Consider the following 24,788-nt stretch of genomic DNA (forward strand, 5'->3'; position numbering starts at 1 on the left):
CCAGCAACTCTTTCCAAAACTTACTTAAACTGAAGCCAAGCTGAATTCTTTCTGATTGTCTGCTCGGGGAGAGCCAGAGAAGATAAGACAAATCAAGGTATAAACTCCATGCATGAAACATCAGATGGATTCAAGGACCCCGTAGGCTGCTTTGCTTCAGGCCCAGAGACCTGACATCAGCTCAGTCTGGCTGCCTAAAACTGTCCTTGTCTCACATCACTTTCTGTTTGGGCACTGTGCTCTAGCTGGGGGACAGGAAATGCTTTGTGGAGAGTTCAAGCCTTCTGGAAACAAAAAAGCTTCTTGAAAAAGGCTTTCCAATACCCCCTCAGGGAAAATTGTCCTAGTCAGCATCTGGTCAACAGGGTCTGGCATAAGCCACCTGAAAATAGTGAGTCAAAACACAACTGAGCACTCAGTCAATTTAAAAAAAATTAAAAGCTGACTCTGCTTTTTGTGAAGTGCAGAGTCAGCAAGTAGTTTGTCAATGCAACAGGCACAGATGCTGGATCTTGGTGATGACTCACTCCAAGTGTCCTCAAGGTAGTAGTCTATGACAGTGTCTAGTTGGAAATGGTGGGATTCATTTCCCTTCATTCTGGGTTCTTTTTCAGCCCAAATAACTACCTTCTTCCTATTGCTAGTATCTGGAGGGAGAGCAGTACCTCCAGACAGCAGTTCCTACAGCACTAACTCAGAGCCAAGCTGAGACAGCTGTCACAGAGGTCAAGAAAGACATCAGCTGTCTCCTCCTCACCCCTGGATGAACATGTGAGATATTACGAGATGAAGCACTGTCCTACACCTCTCCTCAATCTCTGCTCCATGATTCCTTATTCTTATGCATTAAATTATTTGATCTTCACTCAGTCTTTTTTTTTTTTCTCATCATTTTCCCACATCACTGTGTTCCTCCCCAGCTTCTTGTCCTCTAGCTCCCAGTCCCTTTGTGAAGGCTCCTCAGATTTGGGGCATCAGTGAGGAGAAGGGAAGACCTGGCTGTGAGGGTATTTGCCAGCAGATACCCAAGGGAACACCAGAAAAGGAACAGAGTACCTCACCCTGACCCAGTTCCCAGCTACTCCTAGGAGGTTCCTTCTCTTCCCTCTCCCCATCCCTTCCCAGCCAGTGCTGCTCATGACTGCTGTGTCAGGCTCGCTTCTCTACCACTTTAGACAGAATTTCTCCATGCAAAAACCAAGGCCTTTGTTTTCCATCGCAATGCAGTCTTACCAGCAACTTCAGTTATTGATAATGACTCCAATAATAACTCCAGTTATCTCACTCATAACTTTCTGGATGCAGCTGCTCACCACTATGAACATGGAAGGAAGGTGCTTGGGTTGTTTTTCTCCCTTTATCTTCCCATCCTTTAGCATTGTTGTTACCTTTCCTCTCATTCACTTCAGTGCTCTAATCCCATGCTTTTATTTTCTGCCACAGACATGACAAATGGAACAAAATTCTGGCAAATTTGGTTTCCTGGGCAGTTATTCTGAGGTCAAATAACCAAAAAGCCCTGGGGGTTAGCTGAGGTGTGCAGATGGCCAGAGAAGACCTGCCACCCCTCAGCTCCAGCCCAGCACCCCTCCCTTCACTCCTCTGTGCCTGCTGCTGTGCTGGGCTGTGGGGAGGAGAAGGAATGGGGGAAGGTGGGTGTGTGGCTGGGGGAAAAGATGTGGTACAAAGCCAAAGTGTTTGATTGCAGCTTTGTTTTGATTGCATCACTTCCATCAAAGATTGTCCCTGACGTCCCTGCCAGGGCAGCATGCCCTTCCATGACAGACGTGGGGGGTTTGGGCCCACAGGAGAGATGGCTCTCACCTGAAAGGCCCCGCAGCTCACACCATGGGGCAAACTGGGCACTTCACAAACTACTTCTTACCACTGATACCTTCTGGTCTCCCACCCAGCACCGCCTTTTAACCCCACAATTTCTGCTTGCCTTTTCCAACTTTTTGTTTTGTGAACAAAAATTCATGCTAGGGGCCTCTTTCTCCTTCAGCTGCTGAGCAGCATGAGAAGCTCGGAAAGGAACCCATCCCAGAGTCAGCCTGTCCCAGCTCAGCAGAGGGGCCAGATGGCTGCGGTGGCACCGAGCAGCATCTGCAAGGGCTCTCCCAGGGCAGGAGCACCATCTCCTGGAGAAGGGATTTATAGCACTGAGGCTCCGTGCAAGGTGTTTTCCGAAGCACAGATGGAATGTGGAAGGCACTAAGCAGTCTGGAAGTTACCCATGCCGGTTTCTCTCCGTGTAGGCTGTGAAATACATGTAAAGCAACCCAGTACAAGTGTGTCCTGTGTAAAAGGGAGATGGAAAACTGGCTGAAAATGGGAACACCTTTTGTGGGCACTCCCCTTTTCATCTGTGCTGTGCATTGAGTGTGAGTGGTGGGATCAGGTGCTAAAAGCTTTTACTGTGGGTGTCAGGTGAAGTTCCATCTTATTTCACATTTGAGAATCTGTCTCAAAGAGTCATCGAGTTAATACAAAGAGCAAATCACATCTTGCTTAAGGAAGGGTCCTTTGCAAAGTTTTGAGGTGTAACTTAGGACAAGCTTTCTGCCCATATATACTTCCATTGGTAAATCCAATAAAAGGAGACATATGCAATGTATTACATCCTGCAGCTCCTGCACATTTATTTAGTCCTCCCACTAATGTTAAAGGCATGTCTCTGGACAGGACAGCTGCATGGATGGAGCCACTGACACACATCAGTGTGGGATGTCAAGTGCTCTATTAGGGATGACCTTGATTTCCTAACACATCACAGTGGTGTGTGTTCACAGCTGCCTATCTCAGCACTTTGCAGACAAGCTGGTGTGGGCTGTACTGATATCAGTATTTCAGTAGCATCTCTTTCTGCCATAACAAGAAAGGCATGGACCTGTTATTTACAGTAGGACAAAAATATGATCCCAGGGGTGGAGCACCTCTCTTATGCAGACAGGCTGAGAGAGCTGGGGCTCTTCAGGTGGAGAAAAGAAGGCTCAGAGAGACCTCACTGCAGCCTTACAGTACTTAAAGGGGGGCTTAAGAAAAGAAACAGAGCCATTTTTTATATGGGTAGACAGGGATAGGACAAGGGGAAATAGTTTTAAACTAAAAGACAAGAGAATTTGAATGATAGGAAAAAATTCTTTATTGTGAGGGTGGTGAGGTACAGCCACAGGTTGCCAAGAGAAGCTGTGGATGTCCTGTCCCTGGAAGTGTACAAGGTCAGGTTGGATGGAGCCCTGAGCAACGTGATCTAGTGGAAAGTGTCTCTGCCCATGACAGTAGCAGGGGGCAGAACAAGATGGTATTTAAGGTCCCTTCCAACCCAGACTTTTTTATGATTCTATGATTTATATTTAATACAGGCAACATGATTGCTTTGCCTTGCCTGCTTGTCTGCCCTTACACACCAGAACACTTATGCACAGGTTCAGGCACCTGAGACAATATCAGATTCTTTCATGTGAATAAATGGCGCTATCCAAACCTTCAGCTGCTGCCTCAGAAAAGAGGGGTGCATTCTAACTTTCTTCCACATTGACCAGCATGAGGTCCATAGACCTTTTCCAACCTAAATGATTCTGTGAGTCTACAGGAGTGTCTTAAGTAGCCTGCAGAGAAACCCCAGGTACCTATTTTAGCACCTGAGCACGTCTTATGAGAAGATCATCAGAATTTAATAGAAAAAAATAAATAAGATGGGACTTTCTGATACTGAAGAAATCCTTGAAGAGCACAGCACTGTGTGTGAGTTGCTTCAGCAGTGTACAGAGAGCTTTGCCTATTTTTGTGGTTCACACATTGATCTCACTAGGTTAGTAAGTCCAAATATGCCATCTAGGGCTCCTTCATCTGTATCCAGAAGAAAAGTGCAGCTCAAAATGACTTAGTATGACTGGGTCCTGTATGAAATTAAATTAAATTAAATTAAATGATTGTTGGTAGGGCAGCTGCTGGTTTGCTAACCAGCACATCATACCTGGAACAAGGAGGTGTTAAATTCTGCCTCTGTCCTTTCTGTAGGGCCTCACCCTGCATGCAGATTCAGTCTTGGCTGACAGTTTTTATAAGAGTCAAAGGCACAGGGACAGTTAAAGGTTGTCCTGGGTCTTGATGAATTAGCAGTGTGGAAATAGCAAGTGAACTCAGATCTGAATCTTCTCTTTAGCTTTTTCCTCCAAATCTTCTGCATAGTTTTTTCCTTTGTACAGTAATGGCTTGTGGATACAGTATTTATAAGACAGATTGTGAATATAAAGACTCGTGAGCTCTTCAGGTAGACATAATTGTGCAAGTAGAGGTAGCCACTTGGGCTACATCTATACACGAAAATTTAATGTTTGTAGGAATACTCATTGGTACCAAGGTCAAGTGCTGTGGATCAGCCCATGTCCACATGGATAAACTCCCATCATCTCCAAGACTGATGGTCAAGCTGTCAGCTGAGAAAAGTCCCCAGCCTGTGTAACAACTGAACTGCCCTCAAAGGAACTCCTCGTCAGGGTCTGAGTCCAAAAACACACCAGAGACCCTCTTAACTATGACAATGCTGGCCTGGCTCCCTGGCAGTATTTAATTTACCTGGGTAAATGAAACACTGGAGACCCTGGACATCAGGTAGGGGTACCTGATGGGCTTGTGTGTAGAAAACCTAGGTCACTGTCAGGCTTGTCTGTGGCCTTGCCTTCATTCCTTCAAAAGCTTATTCCAGCATGGCTGGGCTGAACCTTAGTCAGGCAAGAAACAGTGGCTTTTCTTGTTGGAAGGAAGGTCTGGGCCTTTGGTATTTGGTGTGGAGCTGAGAAGCTGGCAGCAAGAGCAATAAAGAACACTACCTTGGGAAGGGACCTCAGCCAGCACTGGCTGGGACCCTGGGACAGCCACACTCCTTCCCATCTTAGTTTTTCCTTCTCTTTTGTAACAGGTCCCTGACTGTTTTTGTGGGCAGCTTGGGAAAAGGATTAAGGAAATACTAATGGTGTATTTATAACCTTGCATAGGAATGGAATGGATGTTCCTGGTGGAGTGTCAGGAAGGAAGGGCACCTTCCATGCAACCAGCTTTTCCTCCATTCCTGCATTTCCCTTTTCATTCCCCAACTCAGCACTGCCCGGACCACCTCCCCTGACCGTGTAATGCTTGGGTAGCAATTACCATTCTGGTTTTGTAATTGTAGCTTTGAACGCCTGAGTGACTGATTCCAGCTCAGGCTCCAGTTTATGAATAAGGAATGGATACAGCTGGTTGTAGGACCAGCTTGAACAATGTGGTCTCCCAAGGAGTCTTCATTTCTATTCTCCTCAGGCTGATTGTTTCTCTCACCAGGTGGTGGTTGTTTCTTGCACTACAGAAAGTTGAAAACTTGACTCATGAGAAAAATATCCAAAATGTTTGCTAGACCACTGTACCATAAATGGCTACATCTCTCTCTGGGGATGTTTTTTCTCTGTCTTTCTGCATCACAATCACCCACTTTTCTAAAATCTCTGACATGCATACAGTGCCACTTTAGTATTCACTGTTTTGGAGGAGTGTGATAAAGAAGTATTTAGGGTAAATTCATTTCACTTGATCTACAACATGAGATTTGTTAAACACACATCGGTTGTGCCACTCTTTGGACCAGAATTTTTCCTTTTGTCCATTGACTACAAAGCCAGTTTACCAGATCAGCACAGAGCAAGATGCTGAGCAGGTCAAAATCTAGTTTAAAGCAAGAATAATCTCCCTGTGTGACACTGGATAGGCAAGTAGTTACTGCTTCATAACACCTTCACAATTTCAGCCACAAACATCTTCATTAAAAAATATGAATTTAAATACCCATGTCCATGACCTGGTGAAATCCAGAATCTGTTAGCCACTTTCTAGGTAAGCTTCAGAGCATCTGACTTAAAATGCTTGTTGTAAAACATCTGTGAGCTAAACCCAGCTCCTGAAAGAAACAGCAATGACCTGGTAGATGTTCACCTTCCTACCACAGCTGTGTATGAATGACTGCTTGATGAGATGGGTTGTACTGACTGTGCTATGAGACAGACGCATCTTGCAGATCTCCTTGGACAACGAGGCCACTCTATCCTGACTTGCTGTCACCTAGAAGAGGCTGGGCCATTGAAATCATTCTCATGGCAACTGCCAAATTAGTTATCTTGGATTGAAAAGAGTGCAGCAGAACCAATGTGACTCAGCTTACCAGAAAGCCTGCATTGTACTTCCCTTTTATTTCCATCACACACTGGAGGTACATAAGAAATGACTGGTGAGCCAAATCAAACAGGTATCTGCTGAGTTTATGCCTCAGCTTTTCCCTTAGAGGGACACAAATCCTGGCCTCTCACCTATTGAGCTGCCAGGTTTTTACAAAGGTTGGAGGTGCTGAAAGTTGTCCAGCCAGTTCCTCCTGTGTTGTGTTAGGTTAAAATGGGTCATTAGGTTACTGCAATGTTTTTCAGTGGGGAGCAGACTGGCAGATCCATGGAGCAGCAGACAGAGCAATCGTACACACTTCCTTTTTAGGAAGAGGTGCTGAAGAATAACATACTAACACCCCTTCACCTTCCAGCCCTTTCTCTTTTTCTTGTTAATTCTGAAAGCTGAAATTTTTCCTTTTGGGAGAATTTCAGACAGCTCCAGAATCACTCATAAAATGGAGGAATTGTTCCAACAATGACCCTGAAAGGTTTCCTAATTTTAAAAGGAAATCCAGGAACAAAACCTAGCCAGCTCTAACCTGGATGGTTCACACTGTGCTCTGGTGGGTAGTTCAGCTGAGAAGTTTGGGTCTCCACCACCCTCAGCCTTTACACTTACAGTCAGGAATCTGCATAAAGGGAGTCACTTCCACAATTTCACATAGGTAATGAGCAACCAGGAGCCAGCACCAAAACCAAGCAGGCCTTGGGCTCTTGCTCATCTCCAACTAAATAACTTAGCACAAACATAAACATCTCCAGAGCTTATTTGGTGGGAGTGAGGGAAGAGATGGTAAATCCTTGGGCACTGGCTTTGGTCATGTGCGTGGTGAAGATGGACTCGAGAAACTTAGCAACATATTTAGGTGTACACTTGTGCAGTTATTGACTGTTCCTGCACTTTTCCTGGACTGGGGAAATACTTTCCATTGCTGCTATGTAAAGACTCAACCACCCAAATACTACGTTTTCTTTGGGTAAAAAAGTAAAAAAAAATAAAAAAAATACTGTATCTGTCTACTGTAGATGTGATTTTTGAACAATATAGACAATTTTCTGTATTTTAGGATTTGGTTTTATTACACTGAGGCAAACCAGGAAATCTCATCTTTTCTTCCTCCCTGGCTACCATGAAACTTATCCATGATTTACCTAGGACCCCTAAATTTAAGAGAGGTGGAATTTTAATTCCAGGGCTGAAGCAGGTCAAGAGCCAGGCTTATCTTTCAGCAGGGATTACCTATGGTTTCTACTAGATTATTCCTGACATGTGGCTCATCATATTACAAGTTAAATGTTTAAAGCGAGGAGAAAAGCATGAGGCATAATGAATAACAGCTCTATATCTCTGCTCCCTTCTCTCCAGAATAAATCCATACCGAGTTTAGGAGGTGTATAGATTAAAAGACTGCCATGACAGGCTATCAACAACCTTACCACATCATATAACAAGAGTGAACTTTAAATCTACCATTCTGGCTACCTTTGAAACTCACTGAGAAGCCCAGTCCTAATATAAAATCTCCTAGTGGTTCACATCTGGGTTTTGTAATAGTCATCTGAAAACAAATAGTGTTAGGAGTGATAAGTGAGTGATCATCTCACTGGAATCTTAGCACAACCTTTTTCAGTAATGAAATTATATTGCATTTCTCCCAAATCAAGCCGGGAAAAAAAGTTCCATGTTCAGCTTTTAACTGTGTTTCCATAGCTGATTTATTTTGTTTTTAAATATGTTCCTCTGTCCTTGCTTTTTTCCCCCGTATTTTATTTACTATACCCTAAGCAGGACTCTGATTTCCCCTCATCCTGCCATGATTACAGCTAGAGTCCTCTGCCAGGGATTCAAAACTTGGTGGACAATTTCCTCGGGGCTTATAAACTCACCGTTGTTCTCCTGCTGCTTTGGGGGAGATGAAAAGCAAATCCACGAGCTGCCAAGAATCACACCCAGGCAGGGACGCAGTGCTGCGAGAGCTGGTCCCTGCTCAGTGTACAGGAGACAGACGTGACCCTGGGATGAGTTCATGGGGTCACACCTTGACCCTGATGGAGACCCTTCATCTCCCCGTGCCCCTGTGAAGAGCAGAGAGGGATTAAACTGTAGGGCTGCAGTCTGTTTGAATCGAACAGAATGAACAGACCCCAGCCACAAATCACTCAGGATTTTAACAGGCTCTGAGAGGTTTTTCTTCCTTGCTTTAACCATTTGTGGGACCTCAGGGCCTGCTGGAGATGGCTGGTGAGCAGTCCTCGAGAACAGGTGGCGATTCTTCTTCTTCATACCACTCAGTCCCCTACATCCAGGCTGAAGCAGGTGGCTGAGAAAACCCCTCTGAGCTACGTGTCAGTGAAAGTTAGCTATTGGGAGTAAATCGTGTATCAAAAGTAAATACAAACATCAGTCCTAACTGCAAATGCATCACTGACTGACTTCAGCTCTGTAGAAAATCCCAGTGTAACTGGTCCCAGAGTCAGGTTTTGAGCACGAGCTGAGGGTTACACTGGAATTGGTGGGATTGTGTGTGTGAGTGAATGGTGCCAGACAGGATCTGAGCAGGGGGCTCCCAAAGGGTGAGTGTCATGGTTTACCTGACACTATGAAGAAAATTTACCGCATGCAAAACCAGCACAATGAGACACAGCTGGGGACTGCAGTCGGCACCAGTGCCCATCCCACGTCTATAGGGTGGTATTTGAGTGCTCTCTAGTGGACAGAAAACGGATCCAGAGGCAAACAAAACTGATGTGCTGTCCCTGAGCCTGTCACTCTCAGCTGAGTGTCTGAGGCTTTGGGTCTATACTACCCACACACCATGGGCCTGTGCTGAGTGTCTGGGACCGGGATTTGGGAGGGAGGATCAAAGCAGGTCTCCCTGATCCGTGGCGTTTCAGGGCAGAAGTCTGATGAGAGAACAGTGCAAGGTATTAGGGGATGCCCCACCTCACCTGGCAAGTGCTGACTCACAAGCACAAGAACCACCTCAACCCCTTTACACTATTTTTCAGTGCTCTTCCTTGTGTTGAAGGAACACCTGCAGTTCCTGGTCCTGCATGTAGTCAGTGGTTAGAAGAGCAGAAAGGTACTGTGGAAGGAGAGTGGAAACATTGGTCATGGAAGGGAAGAAAGAAGTGGGGGAAAATTATATGAATTTGTTGACCAGCTGCTGCTAAGCCTCCAGGAGCCCCCTGCTCTGGCAGTCCTATCAGTGCTGGACACAGCAGCTCTGACAGAAGCTATTCTTGTTTCATAGCCAACCCAGGTCCTAGGACTCATTTCTGAGCAGAAAAAAAAAAGAAAACCAGACAATGGGGATACTGGACCATACAGTCACCCCAGGACATTAGCATACAGTGATAAACCACTGGGTAAAGTAGAAAACTAGACTATGTCAGTGTAAAAACAAGGTTTCTCAGGAAGTCAGCTCAGGACACAAGCCATAAAATACTTATGTAGTAGGTACTCCCAGATCAGCAGAACCATACTACTGAACCCAAATGTCAAATGGTGTCCCAAATCCATGAAATTTATAACAATATTGTATTGCAGTTGGGATTTGCTTATAGTAGGTATCTGAATTTTGAGTTCTAAGAATAACTAATTTCCCCTTTATTTCTGTGAAATAACAGCTAAAAGATTTTTTATGATGGTGGTAGTAAAATCAGAGACAGCCAGTTGACTCATGAAACAGCTACACCTCTTGTTAAAGAGGTTATATGCATCTCTCCATAAACTCTTTGTTTAAAACCTGGCTTCTCCATTACCTCTGTGTTGGGAGAGTTATCTTAACCTTCCTGGACAATACCATTTTTCAGCATGAGCTCCTCTTACACAGGCACTTCCCAATGCTCAGACATCATGAACACAAATAAAACTCCTCCAACCTCCTATTGACCTTAATTGCTTATATGCCACTCATTTTTTTCCTTCACTTTCTAGAGGCTTTTGACTGAAATCAGACTGACCCCCTTTTCTTCAAATATCTTCTCCCACTTGGAGCAGTCATCCTTGCCTCATTTATGCAGAAACCACAGATGGTCTAGTACAGTACCACACATACCTGCAGTAAAAGAACTTACATTTGTATTTAGGCAGCTATTCCATGCAAATTAATTAATAGTTTTACTACAGAAGTTACTCATAAATTAGGCTAGTAAATACAGAATTCATGCATACGCTGATTCAGTTTGTTGAGGGTATGGAAAGAAAGGGAAAAAAAACCAGAAAAAGAATGGATAAAAATAAGCCAAGCAATGTACAATACCAGCCAGTACTGCAGAGCTATGAGACAGGGGAAAAAGCCATAAATCCCAAAGAAAATAGTCCTGAAACTTCAGAGAGTTATTCTTTGTCTTTCCTTTGCTCATAGATAATTTAACTGGGGCAAAGGGGACCATGAAAGAGAGAGGAACAGCTAAAGGCAAGCCAAATAGTAGGTAGGAAAATGCAAGTTTATACGGGATATTACTGGTATTGGTTCTCAGATCCTTTGCATATTCTCCCATAGGCTTTTCCCTGCAGGTTTCCGGTGGAAAATTGAGTCAAAAAATTGGTTCAGTGGAAGAAGTTTTCTGTGTAGCATCCAAAGCAACATTGGAATCAAACTTCAAGTATCCAAGTATTCTGGGAAGTTGCTTCTCAAAGAGGTAAGCTGATGCTTAGCTCCTGCAGACAGCTCTATTGGCATATTAGTTTTCTCTGAGAGGTTTGATTTGTGTCCACCTTTTATGCAGAGGTTCACTCTTCACAGTCACCATCTGAACAAAGACCCTGTCCTAACCTCATGGGAAAATCAGCTGATTATTTCCACAACTTCAGAGGTTAACACCACTGAGGCACTTGTTTTATTCATATGTTATGGTGATATAGGCTGTGGAGTTATAGAAGTGCCATATATGATAAGAAATTGTTAAGATGTATTGTTAAGAATGTATTGTTAAGAACTCAGATAAACAGGCAGTGCTTGGACTTCTTCATGAGTACACAAACATAGCACACACAGCCTCTCCAGGACAAAGAGTGGCAGCTTACTGGGGCCAAGCAGACACTTCTGTTTGGGGAAAAAATCCCCAGCTTTTGAAGCACCTTCACAACATCAGCATTGGCAACATCTGGAAGGACACTGCTCAGCGAGCACCACAAGCTTCAGTGGAAACTCATGGCTCAGGTCCTGCTTTAATTTTGCTGTCTCAGACAGCAAACTGCCAGCTGCTTACTCCTTGTTACTATCTGAATAAATTGCATTATCCAGGAAGTCAAATGGGGATAAAAATACCATTAGAGAAGCAATTTGTTTAGCCATAAAACTATTCATTATATGCTTTCAGGAACTCCACCCCAGGGCTTTTTAACCCTTCAGAGGCCACATGAGAATGATTCATATTCCAAAAGCACTTTCTGGTGGCTTGCAGCACTTCTGGAAACTGCAACTCCCATGCCAGAAAGGCTGCAGCTGGGTAGTGGTGTTTACACTCTGCTTAACAAAAGGTTTGTAATGGCAGGGAGAGAAAACAATAGAGATTTAGGAAGGAACCCCACCTATGAAGTCTTTTTTTTTTTTTTATTTGTGGATTTCATGTTCCAGATTTCTTGTTTGACCACTAGCATCAAGACTGTTCTGTGTCTGCCACTTTGGACCTCCCTTGATTTTGACATTTACATCACATCCCAAACTCCTCTAGCTGTTCCTTTCTAGGGTGAAAAGTCTTAATCTACTCACTAGGTCCTCTTTCAAGGGCTGCTCTGGGGACACTGCTGCATACCCACTTGAGGTGCTGAGCCTGTTTGGAGGCTGGCTGCGTTGATGCAGTGTCAGCATCTGTTTTTTATCACTTTTATAATATTCCCTGGCATCACCTGTGGTTTGTCTGTCCAGAGAAGGACGATAGAGGTGGTGAGAAGGGTCTGGAGCATAAATGTGATGAGGGGCTGCTGAGGGAGCTGGTGGTGTTTCACCTGGAGAAAAGGAGTTTATCACTGCAGCCACCTGAAAGGAGGGTGCAGCCAGGTGAGGGTCGGTCTCTGCCTCCAGCCAACAAGTGATAGAGGAAGACATAGCCTCGACTTGCACCTAAAGAGCTTTAAATTGGATATTGGTAACAAATTCTTCACTGAAAGGGTGGCCAGGCATTGGGACAGGCTGCTCAGGGAAGTTGTGGAATTACTGTCTCCGAGAGTGTCCAAAAAAACATGCGGAGCACCTAGAGCTATGGTTTAGAGGTGAGCATGGTGGATGGGTAAACAGTTGGATCCCATGATCTTAAGAGTCTTTTCCAACCATAACAACTTTGTAATTCCTTGATTCCACAGAGCTGTGCCCGGTGCGAAGCTTTTTTCCCCAAGTGCTGCCCTGCAGGAGCCCTGCACCCAGCACAGAGAAGCCGAGGGATAACCAAGCGCCCAGGTACGCCCAGCAGCCTGCAAACAAACCAGGTGCCTGAGGGGCAGCAGCAGGACCACCTGCTTCCCTGCCCTTCCCGAAATAAACCCGAGCCCACAGCCGCTCCGAGGTGTGTGGCCAGGGCTGCGAGGGTGCGTTGCACCCGGCTGCCGCTGCCTCGGGATGCGGTTGGTAAGGAGCGCCGTGCCCATTATTTCAGGGCAGGGAGATGCGTGCGAGCTGTTTCCCGTGAGGAGGACGGGCAGCACTCAGGGCTGCCCCAAGGCCCGGGGGAAGTCTGGGCCCCGGGGGGAAGAGCGAGCGCGGGGATGAGTTAGTGGGGCTCGCGTGGCAGCACTGCCGCTCGTCGGTGTAGTCGTGGCCGAGTGGTTAAGGCGATGGACTAGAAATCCATTGGGGTCTCCCCGCGCAGGTTCGAATCCTGCCGACTACGAGCCGCGCTTCTCTTTTCCTCTCCTTGCCGGACGTTTTCTTACCCCCGTTCGTTTTGCACCGGAGCCGCCGCCGCCTGACATCCGGCAGGGCGGCCGGTCCAGCCCCGGGAAGGGAGGCGGGACCTCCTCCCGCGGCCATGGAGCAGCGCGGCCCGGCGCCCGCCGTGCTGGTCACCAGCAGGTACCGGGGAACGGGGCGGGGGAGCGGCCCCGCGCCCGCCTCAGCCTCGGCCTTGCGGGGCAGCCCGGGCCAGAGCGGGGACGGGAAGGGAAGGGAAGGGAAGGGAAGGGAAGGGAAGGGAAGGGAAGGGAAGGGAAGGGAAGGGAAGGGAAGGGAAGGGAAGGGAAGGGAAGGGAAGGGAAGGAGCGCGGGGCGGCGGAGGCTGAGGGGAAGCCGCTTGGTGCTGCTTAGCTTTAGCCCCGGCGCACTTTAGATCTTCTCCAGTTTTCCTGCATTTCACAGCCGGGGGCGATCCCTGGCCCGTCCTGTGGGCCCGTTCCTCTTGGCATAACTCCGGGTCCTTCGGGTGCTTGCCGCCCTCCAGGAACACATTTTCCTTGTCCGTGTTTCGAGGTGGGTGGGCAGGAATTAGGATTTATCCTGGGGTCGGGTGCTCTTCCTCTGCCCACTCCGGCTGTTAGCCCAGGGATGGGCAAAAAGAGTTTATTCTCCGTTCCCACCTTCTGGAAGCTATCCCCTGCCTGGTGCAGGGGAGATGTTTTCCATTGCATTAAATTTTTTAACCCTGTCTTCTCCTAGTTGTGGTAAAGGAACGCTCATGAGAAATGCCTCAAGAAGGAAGTGCTTATGCCAATCTTTTATAGGGAAATTGATAGATCTCGTGCTCCCTTTTTTTTTCCCTTTTTTTTTTTTTTTAATTCCCACGAGATATTTGAGACCACATGAAAGCAGTTTCCTATCAGATGAGACATGAGAAGCAGAAGTGTTGATTCAGCAGGGTCCTTAACTCCTAAGGCATAAATAATGACTATTTCAGTCACTTTAACTTCAAAGCCATTATTTTAATCCTTAAATATTTGGCTATATCAGGGTCAAACTGTCCTTGAAGCAATGGCCTTGAACCTTCAAATGTATCCAATGTGACTAAAAGATGTTTTGTAGGACTGACTATATATAAAGTTCAGCCTTGGAAATGGAAGTCTGAACACCTTTACATTTGTTATTGAACAACTATACATTTGAATTATTGAACAATTTTACATTTGTTAGACTGAAAAAGACCCACTAGCAAATTGTCCCACTGAAACTGGAATGCTTTCAGTGATAAAATTTGGTATATATGTATGTGTGGGATTAATACTTTAGCAAGTGAACGTATTTTCTAGGTTCTGAGGTGAAATAGCTGTATAGTTGTGACTTTTTCCACTCTTCTTTCCACATGCTTGTTTTGGGAATAGGATTCCTAGTTGCTCTGGTAATATAAATCATGGAATGATAGAATATGCTGAGTTGGATCATTGAGTCCAACTCCTGGTCCTGCTCAGGACATCCCAAGGATCACACCATGTGCCTGAGAGCACTGTCCAAACACTTCCTGAACTCTGTCAGGTTTGATGCTGTGATCACTTCTCTGGGGAGCCTACAAAATCTGTATAGTTGTAGTTTGACAATACAGAGAAATAAATTATTTTGTGAATACTCTGCCTTCACTTAATAAACAAAACCAGTTGTACAATTTCTTTTCTCCTGCTATAACCAGGGATGTTGCAGTTTGGTCCCCTGTGGAGAGAGATTGTAGGAACTGGGTGCTGCTGGCAGGGCTGACTTTATCGAGGCAGGAAGCACAGACTCTGCTCTCCTGGCTACACAGGTGCTGGAATAAACCTTTCTCTGGCCACAGCACTTGCATCTCTTATTTTACTTTCTTTCTGGAGGTGGCTATTACCCACCCCCCGTGTTGGTCTTTCAGCACAGAAAGCAGATTAATTAAAATGCGATTTCATTATTATATGCAAATAAAAGAAAACAGGAGTGAAAACCCAGCTCTTCTGTGAACTGTGGAAGCTGCTCAGTTCAGATGACCTTTATAGTCTACAGTTCCTCTGTTCTGGGCCAATCCTGCATGATCTGATTGTGCAATGATCTGATTCACACCAGTGTTGCTGGTATGAATGGTCTCCTTGGGTTTGGGTGAAGTGATTCCTGTTAGGAAGGCTAACCATGTGCCCAGGTCTCTGGTGAACTGTCTGTTTTTTAGATAGAAGTGTAAACTGGAGATAAGCTAGGTTCAAATAAAGAGTAGAAGCAATAAACCTGTCTATTCAAGTTAAACAACCTGTTTTCTCCTTTTGCTGTTTTTTTAAAAAGCTACAAGTATAAAAATAATTGTGTTTTATGTGAAAAATGCAGTGAAACTATATTCTGTCTTGGATTTGTAGGTGCTGGGTCTATTTGAATAACAATAACAGTATTTAATTAAGTACTAAGGCTGCTTATTTTGAAGGCATTGCAAGAACTAGGGAGCACTTTGGATAGTACACTCTGTTTGTCGCAGCCTCCCTGTTGATTTCTGTTTGTTTGGAGTAAGTTTTATGTTTAAAAAGAAATCCTGTTGCTATGGAAGAGAAAATAGGGGTCTCCTGTAGGTGATAATGAAAGTGATCATAAGACCTAAAGCAAACAAACAAAAATGTAGCTATTCCCCCTTCCTCTAATAACTGTCCGTGACATTTTAGCACAGACTTCTAACAACTTTAAAAGAAAACCCCTGGGTGTAGATAAGGTACTTATTAACTTCATGACAGTTTCAAAACTCTCTAATGCATGCAGCAGCTCTTACAGTGAAGTTGTCATTGTGTCATCTCAGAATTTCTGTACATGGTTGGTGTTTGCAGCTAAAGGCGACTTGAGGATGGTTCACTGATCATTACTCCTTTTATTTAAATTAGAGGAGAAAGCAGGTTAGCTAGTCATTTATACTCTGTGTTAACAGAAGTAGAATCACAAACTCATTTGAGATGGAAAAGACCTTTGAGATCATGAAGTCCAAGCATTAACCCAGCACTGCCATGTCCACCACTAAACCCTGTTCCCAGGTGCCGTGTCTACACATCCTTTCAAGGACTGGTAACTCGCACACTTCCCTGGGTTAGTAAGTCATTCCTGAGTACCAGTGACAGACCTTTTTGCTGCCATAGCTACAGTCACAACTTCTGAGTGGCTGCACATCTGGAGAGCGGTTAAGATCTGATTATTGTGATTATTAAAGAGTGATGCTTCTACCCAAATTAACATGCAAATGAGATCATATGCCAAAATTAATAATGCAGATTTTATTTAGTAAAATGTGTGTGAGAGAGAGAGACAAAGACATAGAAAAGAAGGTGGGGGGAGAGGCAGAGTGAGAACAATGAAGTAGAAAAATAATCACTAACCTTGTGGATCCAGCAGTGTTCTGTTGGTCCTCCTTCACCCTTTTTGGTGGTAAGGGTCCCACAAAACATAACATTTAATGGGTTGATATACATTCAGGTATATGTGAGCATGCCAAAGCACTTCCTCTTCAGGGGGGAGTTTTGCACTGTCTTTTGCATGTACAGTCCTCTGATGGAAGGCCCCAGAAATACATCTGGGGGTGCCTTGGGTGTCTTTGATGGTTTATGACACTTTTTAAGGCATGACAGCTGCCTCTCATGCCTGTTTAGTTCACCCTGTTATGCCCCATCAGAAGAGATAAGTAGCCTCAGGCCTACATGTGAATGTGAATCAGCCTACATGTGTGTGTGCTCAGTGTGTCTCCTTTTGAGTCAGTGGACTATAGTCTCCTCCAGTTGAAGCTGACCTTCATCACAGTTGTTGAGCTGGCCTTCTCCATGGACTCCTTGCAGTGTTACACTCTTCTCCCCCAGTCTTCTTTACCTCTCCTTAGGCTTGAGATAACTTGGACAATAGTACCACCTTTATCTTATCTCAATTAATTTACTGTCCATATTTCCAGGAATTCACGGCGGCAGATTTGGGGTGGAGGTGTCGGTGGTCACAGATGAGGAGTTGCTTCTTTATACAGTCTGCCACAGTGGGCAAATTCCTTTGGTGATCTTAAGTGTTTAAGGCTATCATGATCTGTAAGTCTTTTATAATAGCATATCCTCTGCTGCAGGTGTATTCTAAAAAAATCCAGGTCCAGCTGATTTGACTGGCAGGCGCCCTTAGAGTCAGAATTTTGGCTGCCACTGAAGAAGGCAGAGTTCCAGATGATGGTTGTTACTCGCAGGTCCCACAGGCTGCTGTGTGAAAGCCAGGCACCTCTATATTCACACACAGTGAATATACTGGTTCTGTGTTAGAGCCAGCCATGTGTAACAAAATTTTGTCTGGATGTGTAAAGTGAAGCCCTTGACTGGCAGAACATGAGAACAGAATCGGAGCAGATAGAACAACATCATCAAAACACTGGAGATGGTAGAGCTGTTGTTAAAAGCCTAGGGCTTTAAACATGGCTTGCAAAGAGAATTTGGTACAAAACTGGGTCTGTGTCCTTGTTTATTATTATCCTATTTATCAAGAACTCTCAAGGTACTCTTTTTAAAAGGCTTTTTATTCAAGCTTTGCATTCGAGATTCAGAGGTTGCCTTCTTGGGGAAGCTTGAGTTTCATAAGAACTGATCAAGTTTTGACATGATGAGAGGAATCTTTTGAAACTTTGTTTGAAACTAGATTGTTTAAACCTCTTGAAAGTGTATATTAAGTTCTGTGTATCCTTAGGTGAAAGGGCACCTGAATCTAAACTTCCTAAAGGAAGAGGCAAGAATTCTGCAAGAACTCTGCAGTCTGCAGGAAATCCAGGGAAGATGGAACTTGATAATCCTCATGGTTCAGATCTAAAAATGCATAAAAAATATTAAATTATCCTAGTTTGATTTTCTTTTAAATGGTCCCTTCTGTTTTCTCTAAAAAACACTCACACATAGGAAGGATGTACTCAGGGATGTGTTCAGAGGGTATTCAATCCTCTGGATGGTGAACTTCTGATTCTGGCAGAATATTTGGTTCCAGTAACAGCAAGTGTTCTGTGGCTTGGCATAGGGTAACTTTGGAGAAGGGATCTTTTACCAGTTTTGGTTTTCAGACTGTTGAAACAGACTGTTTATTTCATTAAACGTACCATTTAATGCTCTAACAGCAACTGCTTGGTCTTACTCCTGATCTGTGAGCACACTTGTATCATCTGGCATTCCTCTTGCAAAAATGTCATATTTTCAGGTGGCAATCCAGGGGGAAAGATATCACCAGTTATGTGGATCTGAAGTGGTCAGGAGGAAAAAAATGCATTGAGTAAACTGCAGCAGCAGCTCCCCTGTTGCATTTTCCTCCAGGAGGAGCCATGGGTGGTTATGACTGCTGGCAGCTCTCAGAGGTTAATGCTGTGGTTGTCTACTTTAACTGGGTATGAAAGGACAGGTAGTTCTGTTTCCAGTAGGATTTTCTGTGGGAAAGCCACGCTGTTTTGGCTGGTGTGCCCTTTAGGCTGTTTGGTGACAAGACTGTCTATCAGACAGCCAAAACCAGAAGGCAGCTCTGAGAGATCGTGTCCTCCTTTAACTTGCTCAGTCTTGATGTTTGTCTGATTTTCCTCAAGGACCTTCACAAATGGAAACTGCAATTAGCCCAACAGTCTGCTCCAGCAGCTTCCTTTGTATTTCAGCTTTAATCCAGTTCCCTGGTTGGCTCTTCATAAACCTCAAGTTGTCCCTGTGCTCCAGAGAGCTCCTTCTTTCTTTCATGGCACCTTTCAGCTATTGTCTCTGTCATTCCTGGGAATGTCCTTAGATAAAGGACAGGTGGATAGGGCTTGGGATGAGCCACTATGAACAGACCTTTGTCTCAAAATAAACCTGGTGAGAGGTCATGGGATCTTCTCACCTGCCATGCTAAGTTTAGAGCACTTTCAGCTCCTGCAAGTGAAGTCCTGCTCTGAATGAATGTACATCTCTTCACAGAAATGCTGTGTTCTGGCATGTTGCCTGCAGTGGCTCATGGCAGGTGCTTTGGGATGGAATATAGGAAACAGGCTATGTCCCAGTTTGTCCTACTGCAGAGTAGGAAGAGTTGGGGGTAGGGTCTGTCTGATGTCCTGGTCCGGGGAGAGCCTTTGCACTGATTTTCTTGGGCCTGTAACTGGGAGAAGTCTCTGTGCCAGTGCCTAAACTCTGTGTGTTTCTTTCCCCAGGCAAATTCAGAATGCCCACACGGGGCTGGATTTGTCAGTGCCGGAATACCAGGAAATCCATGGGAAGATGATGTCTGGCCATGTCGAGTATCACATTGTTGTTGTTACCCGACTGGCTGCCTTCAAATCAGCAAAGCACAAGCCTGAAGATGTGGTTCAATTTATGGTAAATATTTAATCAGACCTATGTTAGTGATCACGTTCTTAATCAGCATTGATTATTTCTGTCATGATGTAGCAGATGCTTCATCATCAATCACAGCCTCTCCAGGTCAAGGTCCTTGGTAGGACAACACAGTCTTACCATTTCTGCAATTCCTATTCCATTATGTGTATTTCATTATGCACACAGTAACTGAACTTTTTATTCCAGGAGCTAAAAGTGATGATGACTGTTGTTGCCTTTAAGGCATTTTTCATTATGGATCAACAAATAGGAATCCAATTAAGCTTTTTGTAATTTCTGCTACAAATGAGATTCTCCAACATATGTATCAGTACTAGACGTCATACAGAAACATGAAATAAATATATAGTAGCTTATTTGAATGGGTCTATTACATAGACACAGCTTTTAAAATCCTTAGTAAGAGTGGTTTACAAGGAAGTGTCCATATAAAACATTATTTAGCTGGATTGTCTTTTTCATTATACCTGCAGAGTAAAGGTTTGAAAGCACAGCACATGACTTATAACAGGTGGAATTAATCTCATCTATGGTGTGTGAACATCCACTTAAGCTGTTGCCCCTGGGACTGTCTGTCAAGCTGATGGGAAAAGGTGCATTTAGGGTGTTCTATTTGATCTTTAGCTGCCTGCTGAACCACTCCCAAGAAGTGCATTTCTCTGTCCATTGACCATAAAGGGACACGCCCTTGCATGCTTGAACATCTGCTCTTTTCAGAGGTTTTGGCAATAGCTGTAATGTCAGAGAGATGTGAATGTGTGGTTATCTGGTAGGCCATGACCTGCAGCATAACACACTTCACAGAAGACAGTTTATAAAATCCTATTTAAGCAATCTGATTCACAGATAAACATCTGTCAGTGTTGTAAAGAAATGCTTTACAACAAATGAAATCTCCTGCATTTATTCCACACCTTGTGCTCTATGTAACTGTGGTACAAGCAGCAATGCTGGCATAGGACTCTGTTCTGTTCTCCTTCCTCATCCCTGACTGCTTGTTCTCGCTCCTGCAGTGTTTCCTTTTGTGTGCCAGTGTCATGTGGCTATTCCCTAACATCAGCTGAAGAACTGCTCCTGGCTAAAAATTAGTATTTTTGGGGCTTGTTATTCAGTACTGATATACACCTGTTTCTTGAGCCTGTGAGTTGCATAATCACATTAAAGTTTCTTTTAGGAGAGGGAAGGGCCAGACATGGGCAGATAAGAGAAGGGGATGCACAGTTGTTTGTTTTCATGCTTATATTGTGTAATATTTCCACATGTCTCTGTGGAAGAAAGAATCTGACTACACTTGAGATGTTAAACTGGGCTGTCATTGTCTAACTTCATTTTGCATCATTTAAGAATAAATTGATAAAATTAGCTTGTCTGTTAAAAGGAGAAACAGACTGTACTGCAGCCCCTCTGCTTGCTGGGATTGTCTGTTCCCATGTCTCTCTCTGGGAGGATTTTCAGCACTCAGTTGCTCTTCTCAAGTGAAATGAACCTTCCTGATTTCTCCTCTGGTGAGGCCTCCTGACATTTCATCCTTTATGAAGAAAAAAAACTGGTGGAGCCTGACGAGAATAACATTTATCTCCTCAGTTACATTTTTTTCAGCTGACTAAATATGATATATTATATAGTTTGTTGTGTGAGAGTAATTTAAAACCATGAGCTGGGAGGTTGAGGATGGATGCTTTCCATCGATTCATTCCAACGAGTCTTGTCTATATGTATTACTGGAAGGAACAGAGGGATTCACCTGTTATAACTTATCTCTCTGTAAACTGGATATTTTAATCTGAGTCTGTCCATGCTTTTATGGTCAGTGGGAAGGAGGGGAATGATGTGACTCATCCTTTGGAAATGTGTCTCTTCTTAGACCATAAAGTATTTACATTTTAGACAGCTGTGGTGGGGAGCTTCAACTCCAGGCTGAAGTGCTTGAGGGTCAGTAGAGTTGAACATAGATCACTCTGTGCAGTCACATGTGTCCTGGGATTTTCTGCCTGGTCTTCAAAAGATTATGGGTTTCCTATGGGTCTTGGGTGGTAATAGCCTGCTCCACAGAAGCCCCTTGAATACCCCAAAGCATCTCAGATGGCATGGGATGCCTTTTTCTGGGCAGAACAGTCTGCTCTATAATTAGATGTCTGCATTTGGTTTTCTAAACTCCCATCCCCATCGGTGCAGTGTTGTTGAAAAGGATGTAGCTGAGCATCTGTGGGGTGGGGGAACCCACTTTGCATAACATAAACGTCTGGTACCATTTGAGAAACAAACCCTAAATTACTGTAGGTTTGTGCACAGGGGTTGGCAGGTGTGACAGAGGACATAAAGGCACTGGCACTGCCCTGAAACAACAAGGAGAACACAGTACAGCATCCAAGGTGCCACTGACTGCCTGTGTTCAGGTGAGCTGAGCTTCAGTTGTGTTTCACCAAAGTGTCATTTTACCAGTGACTGTCATGGGAGTTGAGACACCTCATGCTTGTAGGCAGATGGCTTAACCTGGAGAGAAGTGCCAATCCTGTGGCTGCCAGGGAAGGTGGGTTGCACCCAGTGTCTGTGCAGTGCCGTGTTCTGCTGGATGCAGGAGCAGCACCAGTAAGAGCTGTGACCCTTCCCCAGAGAGTTTGCAGGTGAAGTGTAAGAGAGGTATCTGAGGAACCACAGAGAAGAACAAGGCTGCAATGCATAGCAGATCTAACACATTAAATTTGTATCACAAAGCAAAGTGAGATGAGACATATGAAGGATGAAGAAACTACTGTGTGCATGTTCTGGAGCAGAATGGGCAGAATGGGATGGGGGACATCTTTTTTCGCTTTTGTTGAAACTGCCAAACTGGAAGAAGGAGCCAGTGTCACAGCACTGAGGTGGCACGTAGGTTACAGAAGGCAGGCAGGTGGGGTAGGATTCCCCTGGACACTGATTTTCAGATTGTCTCTGTTTTGGCCATCTGGGAGCCAGGTCTGTGTTTTGTGGCTCCTCCTTGCCCTGTCACTGTCCTGAGGCCTCAGCGCCTGCAGCAAGCGCCAGGCAGTGGCTCCAGTGGCTCCAGCAGCTCCTCTTTTCCCTGGGAAAGGATGGTCAGCAAGGAAGAGGTGTCCTTTGAGCCAGCTGTGATCTCCAGGGCCGAATCATAGGATCATTTGGGTGGGAAATAACCTTTGAGATCACTGACCCAGCTTTTGACAGATCACCACCTTGTCAACTATGCTAGAGCACCAAGTGCCACGTCCAGATGTTTCTTGAGCACCTCCAGAAATGGTACCTCCACCTCCTCCCTAGGTAGTCCATCCCAATGTTTAACAACCATTTCCATGAAGAAATTCCTTCTGATGTCCAACCTGAAACTCCCTTGGTGCAGATTGAGGCTCTGTCTGTCTCTCGTCCTGTCAAGATCAAGAGATGTGTTAAGGCCCAATAACAAAAACCAGATGAACATCAAAAAGAGATTTCAGATCTGACCTGTGAAGCCTTTAGTGTGAGCCTAAACAATCCAGAGTGCTCTATTCCCCAGTCTTAATAGGATTCTGCAAAATCAGCATCATGGCATCTCTAATCAAAATGTTTGTGAAGCATTAGCAGAAGAAGAAATTCACTTCTGTGATGACATTCAGATCTAAATTCTTAGAAACTGGAGGGAAAATTTTAATTTTAAAAAATACTAATTGCAAAATAGGGAAAATGGGTTGTAGAACTGAATTACCTTAAGGTTATATTTGATAATTAAGGGAAATGTCAGTTGCATTTCTTTCAAAGGTCAGAATACTCTTGTACTATCGAAAGAGGGAAATTGGTTTTCTCTTTGGTACTGCTACCTAGGTGATATTTAATTATTGCCTGCAGATTTGCCATTTTCTGTGATAAAAAGAGAAGGCTTTGCTTTTCTTAAAAGCATTTCTTCTAGCCACACCTTAGCTTTTCTAGCAATTAACTTCTCCCTTCCCAGCCTTATTAAAAATCCACCCAGCCTTTAGTGTCTTCTCATTGTATCTGCGTCCAGTTTGATTCTTCTGTACAAGTTATTTGTCAAGTTTTTTCTATTTCAAAGCTGAACAAATAACTACTGGTGTTTGACAGGGATAGCACAGTTTAGGGAGGCATTTACTATAGAACTGTCTTCCTTTTTTAAAATGAGGGAGTGTATGACTACATGGATGTGTATTCATTTATGTTTTCATCATTGCCTTTTTGCATATGTTGGCCTTTTTGTGGGGAGGGTTGGGGGGGTGTCAAAATCTGTGCATTGGAGTCGCTTTTTCCTGACCATTCAGGTATGTTGTGAAGATAAATTCCTTCACCTTATGGCTTCTGTAATGGGAAAGAGGAGGGAAAAAATCATGCTCAGTGTAGCATGAGGTCCAGAAGCCACTAAGGATTCATGTTGATTAAAAAGAAATATTAGAGTTCTTGCTCTTCTGCTGGGCAAAACAGATGAGGTGAACAGCATGTGGTCATGTAATTAAAATCTACCATAATCCATACCCATGGGGTCACCAAGCAACATTAATTCTAGTACGGCTTGAATTGGGAGTTTCCAAGGCAAAACTTGGGTTGTGCTGCCTGGGAGAAAGGGTGCTTTTGATTCCTGTACCCAAAGCTAGTGGTTATTTTTAAGGACAGTGATGCTGGATCTCCATTTTCTGTTGGTGTTAAGAAGAAGGCTTTATAAGAAGAAAGTCACAGTAGCCCTGGTTTTCACAAAATACTGTAAAACCAAGTGTGCTCCTTATTGGTGTGCACTGGCTGGCAAAGAGCTCTGTTAGCTCTAAGGTCTCCATTTTGTTGAAATCCTTGCAGTAGATATGAAGCATATGAAGACAAGTTTGAGGTCAGAAATAGGGCAGTAAAAGGAGCTTTGAAGGGAAAGGAGGTATTAAATAGCATTAATACTGAGCGGGATCAAATTCTGCACACAACTGTGAGTCCCAGGCTCGTATCCTACAGCCATTCCGGTGTGTACTTTCATGCGTGAGGCCCTTGGGAAGAGGGGGGCAAGGCACATGCATGAGATTTGGGGGATGAGCAGCAAACTTCAGACTTTCACTTTGAACTTCATGGTGGTTTTTTAACCTTCTAGCTATACTTGATCACATTCAACTTATTTATTTGTTCCCAGCGGAAAGAAAAAAAAAACATTCACCCCATCCCTGTCTGTCTTTTAAGTTCTGTGTTGGATGTTAATTGTTGCAGGCAAATAAGGTCTTGACCTGGCAAATGTGCACATGCTTTGCTGTATTTGCATGATTAACTCTTTTGAAGTGAAGCAGATTGAGCCTTTGATATTGTGACTTGACAGAGCTCCTTGAAGTGTGTGCAGTCAGGCTTACTTACAGGTGGTGGGGTTTAGCTCCACAGTGCTCAGTTAGAGGTGGGGAGGGGGAGAGGAT

The 24,788-nt window shown here is 44.4% G+C and overlaps 1 protein-coding gene and 1 non-coding gene across 3 annotated transcripts in view; both read left to right on the forward strand.

Annotated features, from left to right (window-relative positions):
* Positions 1-12,167: 12,167 nt before the first annotated feature.
* Positions 12,168-24,788, forward strand: part of HS1BP3 (HCLS1 binding protein 3) — a 53,366-nt gene continuing 40,745 nt past the window's right edge. The window contains exons 1-4 of one of the 2 annotated variants that reach the window (XM_086875709.1): positions 12,168-12,414; positions 12,505-12,598; positions 13,008-13,210; positions 19,221-19,386. In XM_086875709.1, the coding sequence (XP_086731835.1) occupies positions 13,167-13,210; positions 19,221-19,386 (210 nt within the window). In that variant the 5' untranslated portion in view covers positions 12,168-12,414; positions 12,505-12,598; positions 13,008-13,166. Of the gene's footprint in view, positions 12,415-12,504; positions 12,599-12,652; positions 12,767-13,007; positions 13,211-19,220; positions 19,387-24,788 lie in introns of those variants that run through there. The other variant, XM_086875708.1, reaches the window with a different exon arrangement.
* Positions 12,947-13,028, forward strand: TRNAS-AGA (transfer RNA serine (anticodon AGA)). The gene has a single exon. It is a non-coding gene; the product is annotated as a tRNA-Ser (tRNA).

Source organism: Cyanistes caeruleus, chromosome 2 (assembly GCF_971803275.1).
Source record: "Cyanistes caeruleus chromosome 2, bCyaCae1.hap1.1, whole genome shotgun sequence".
Classification (NCBI taxonomy): domain Eukaryota; kingdom Metazoa; phylum Chordata; class Aves; order Passeriformes; family Paridae; genus Cyanistes; species Cyanistes caeruleus.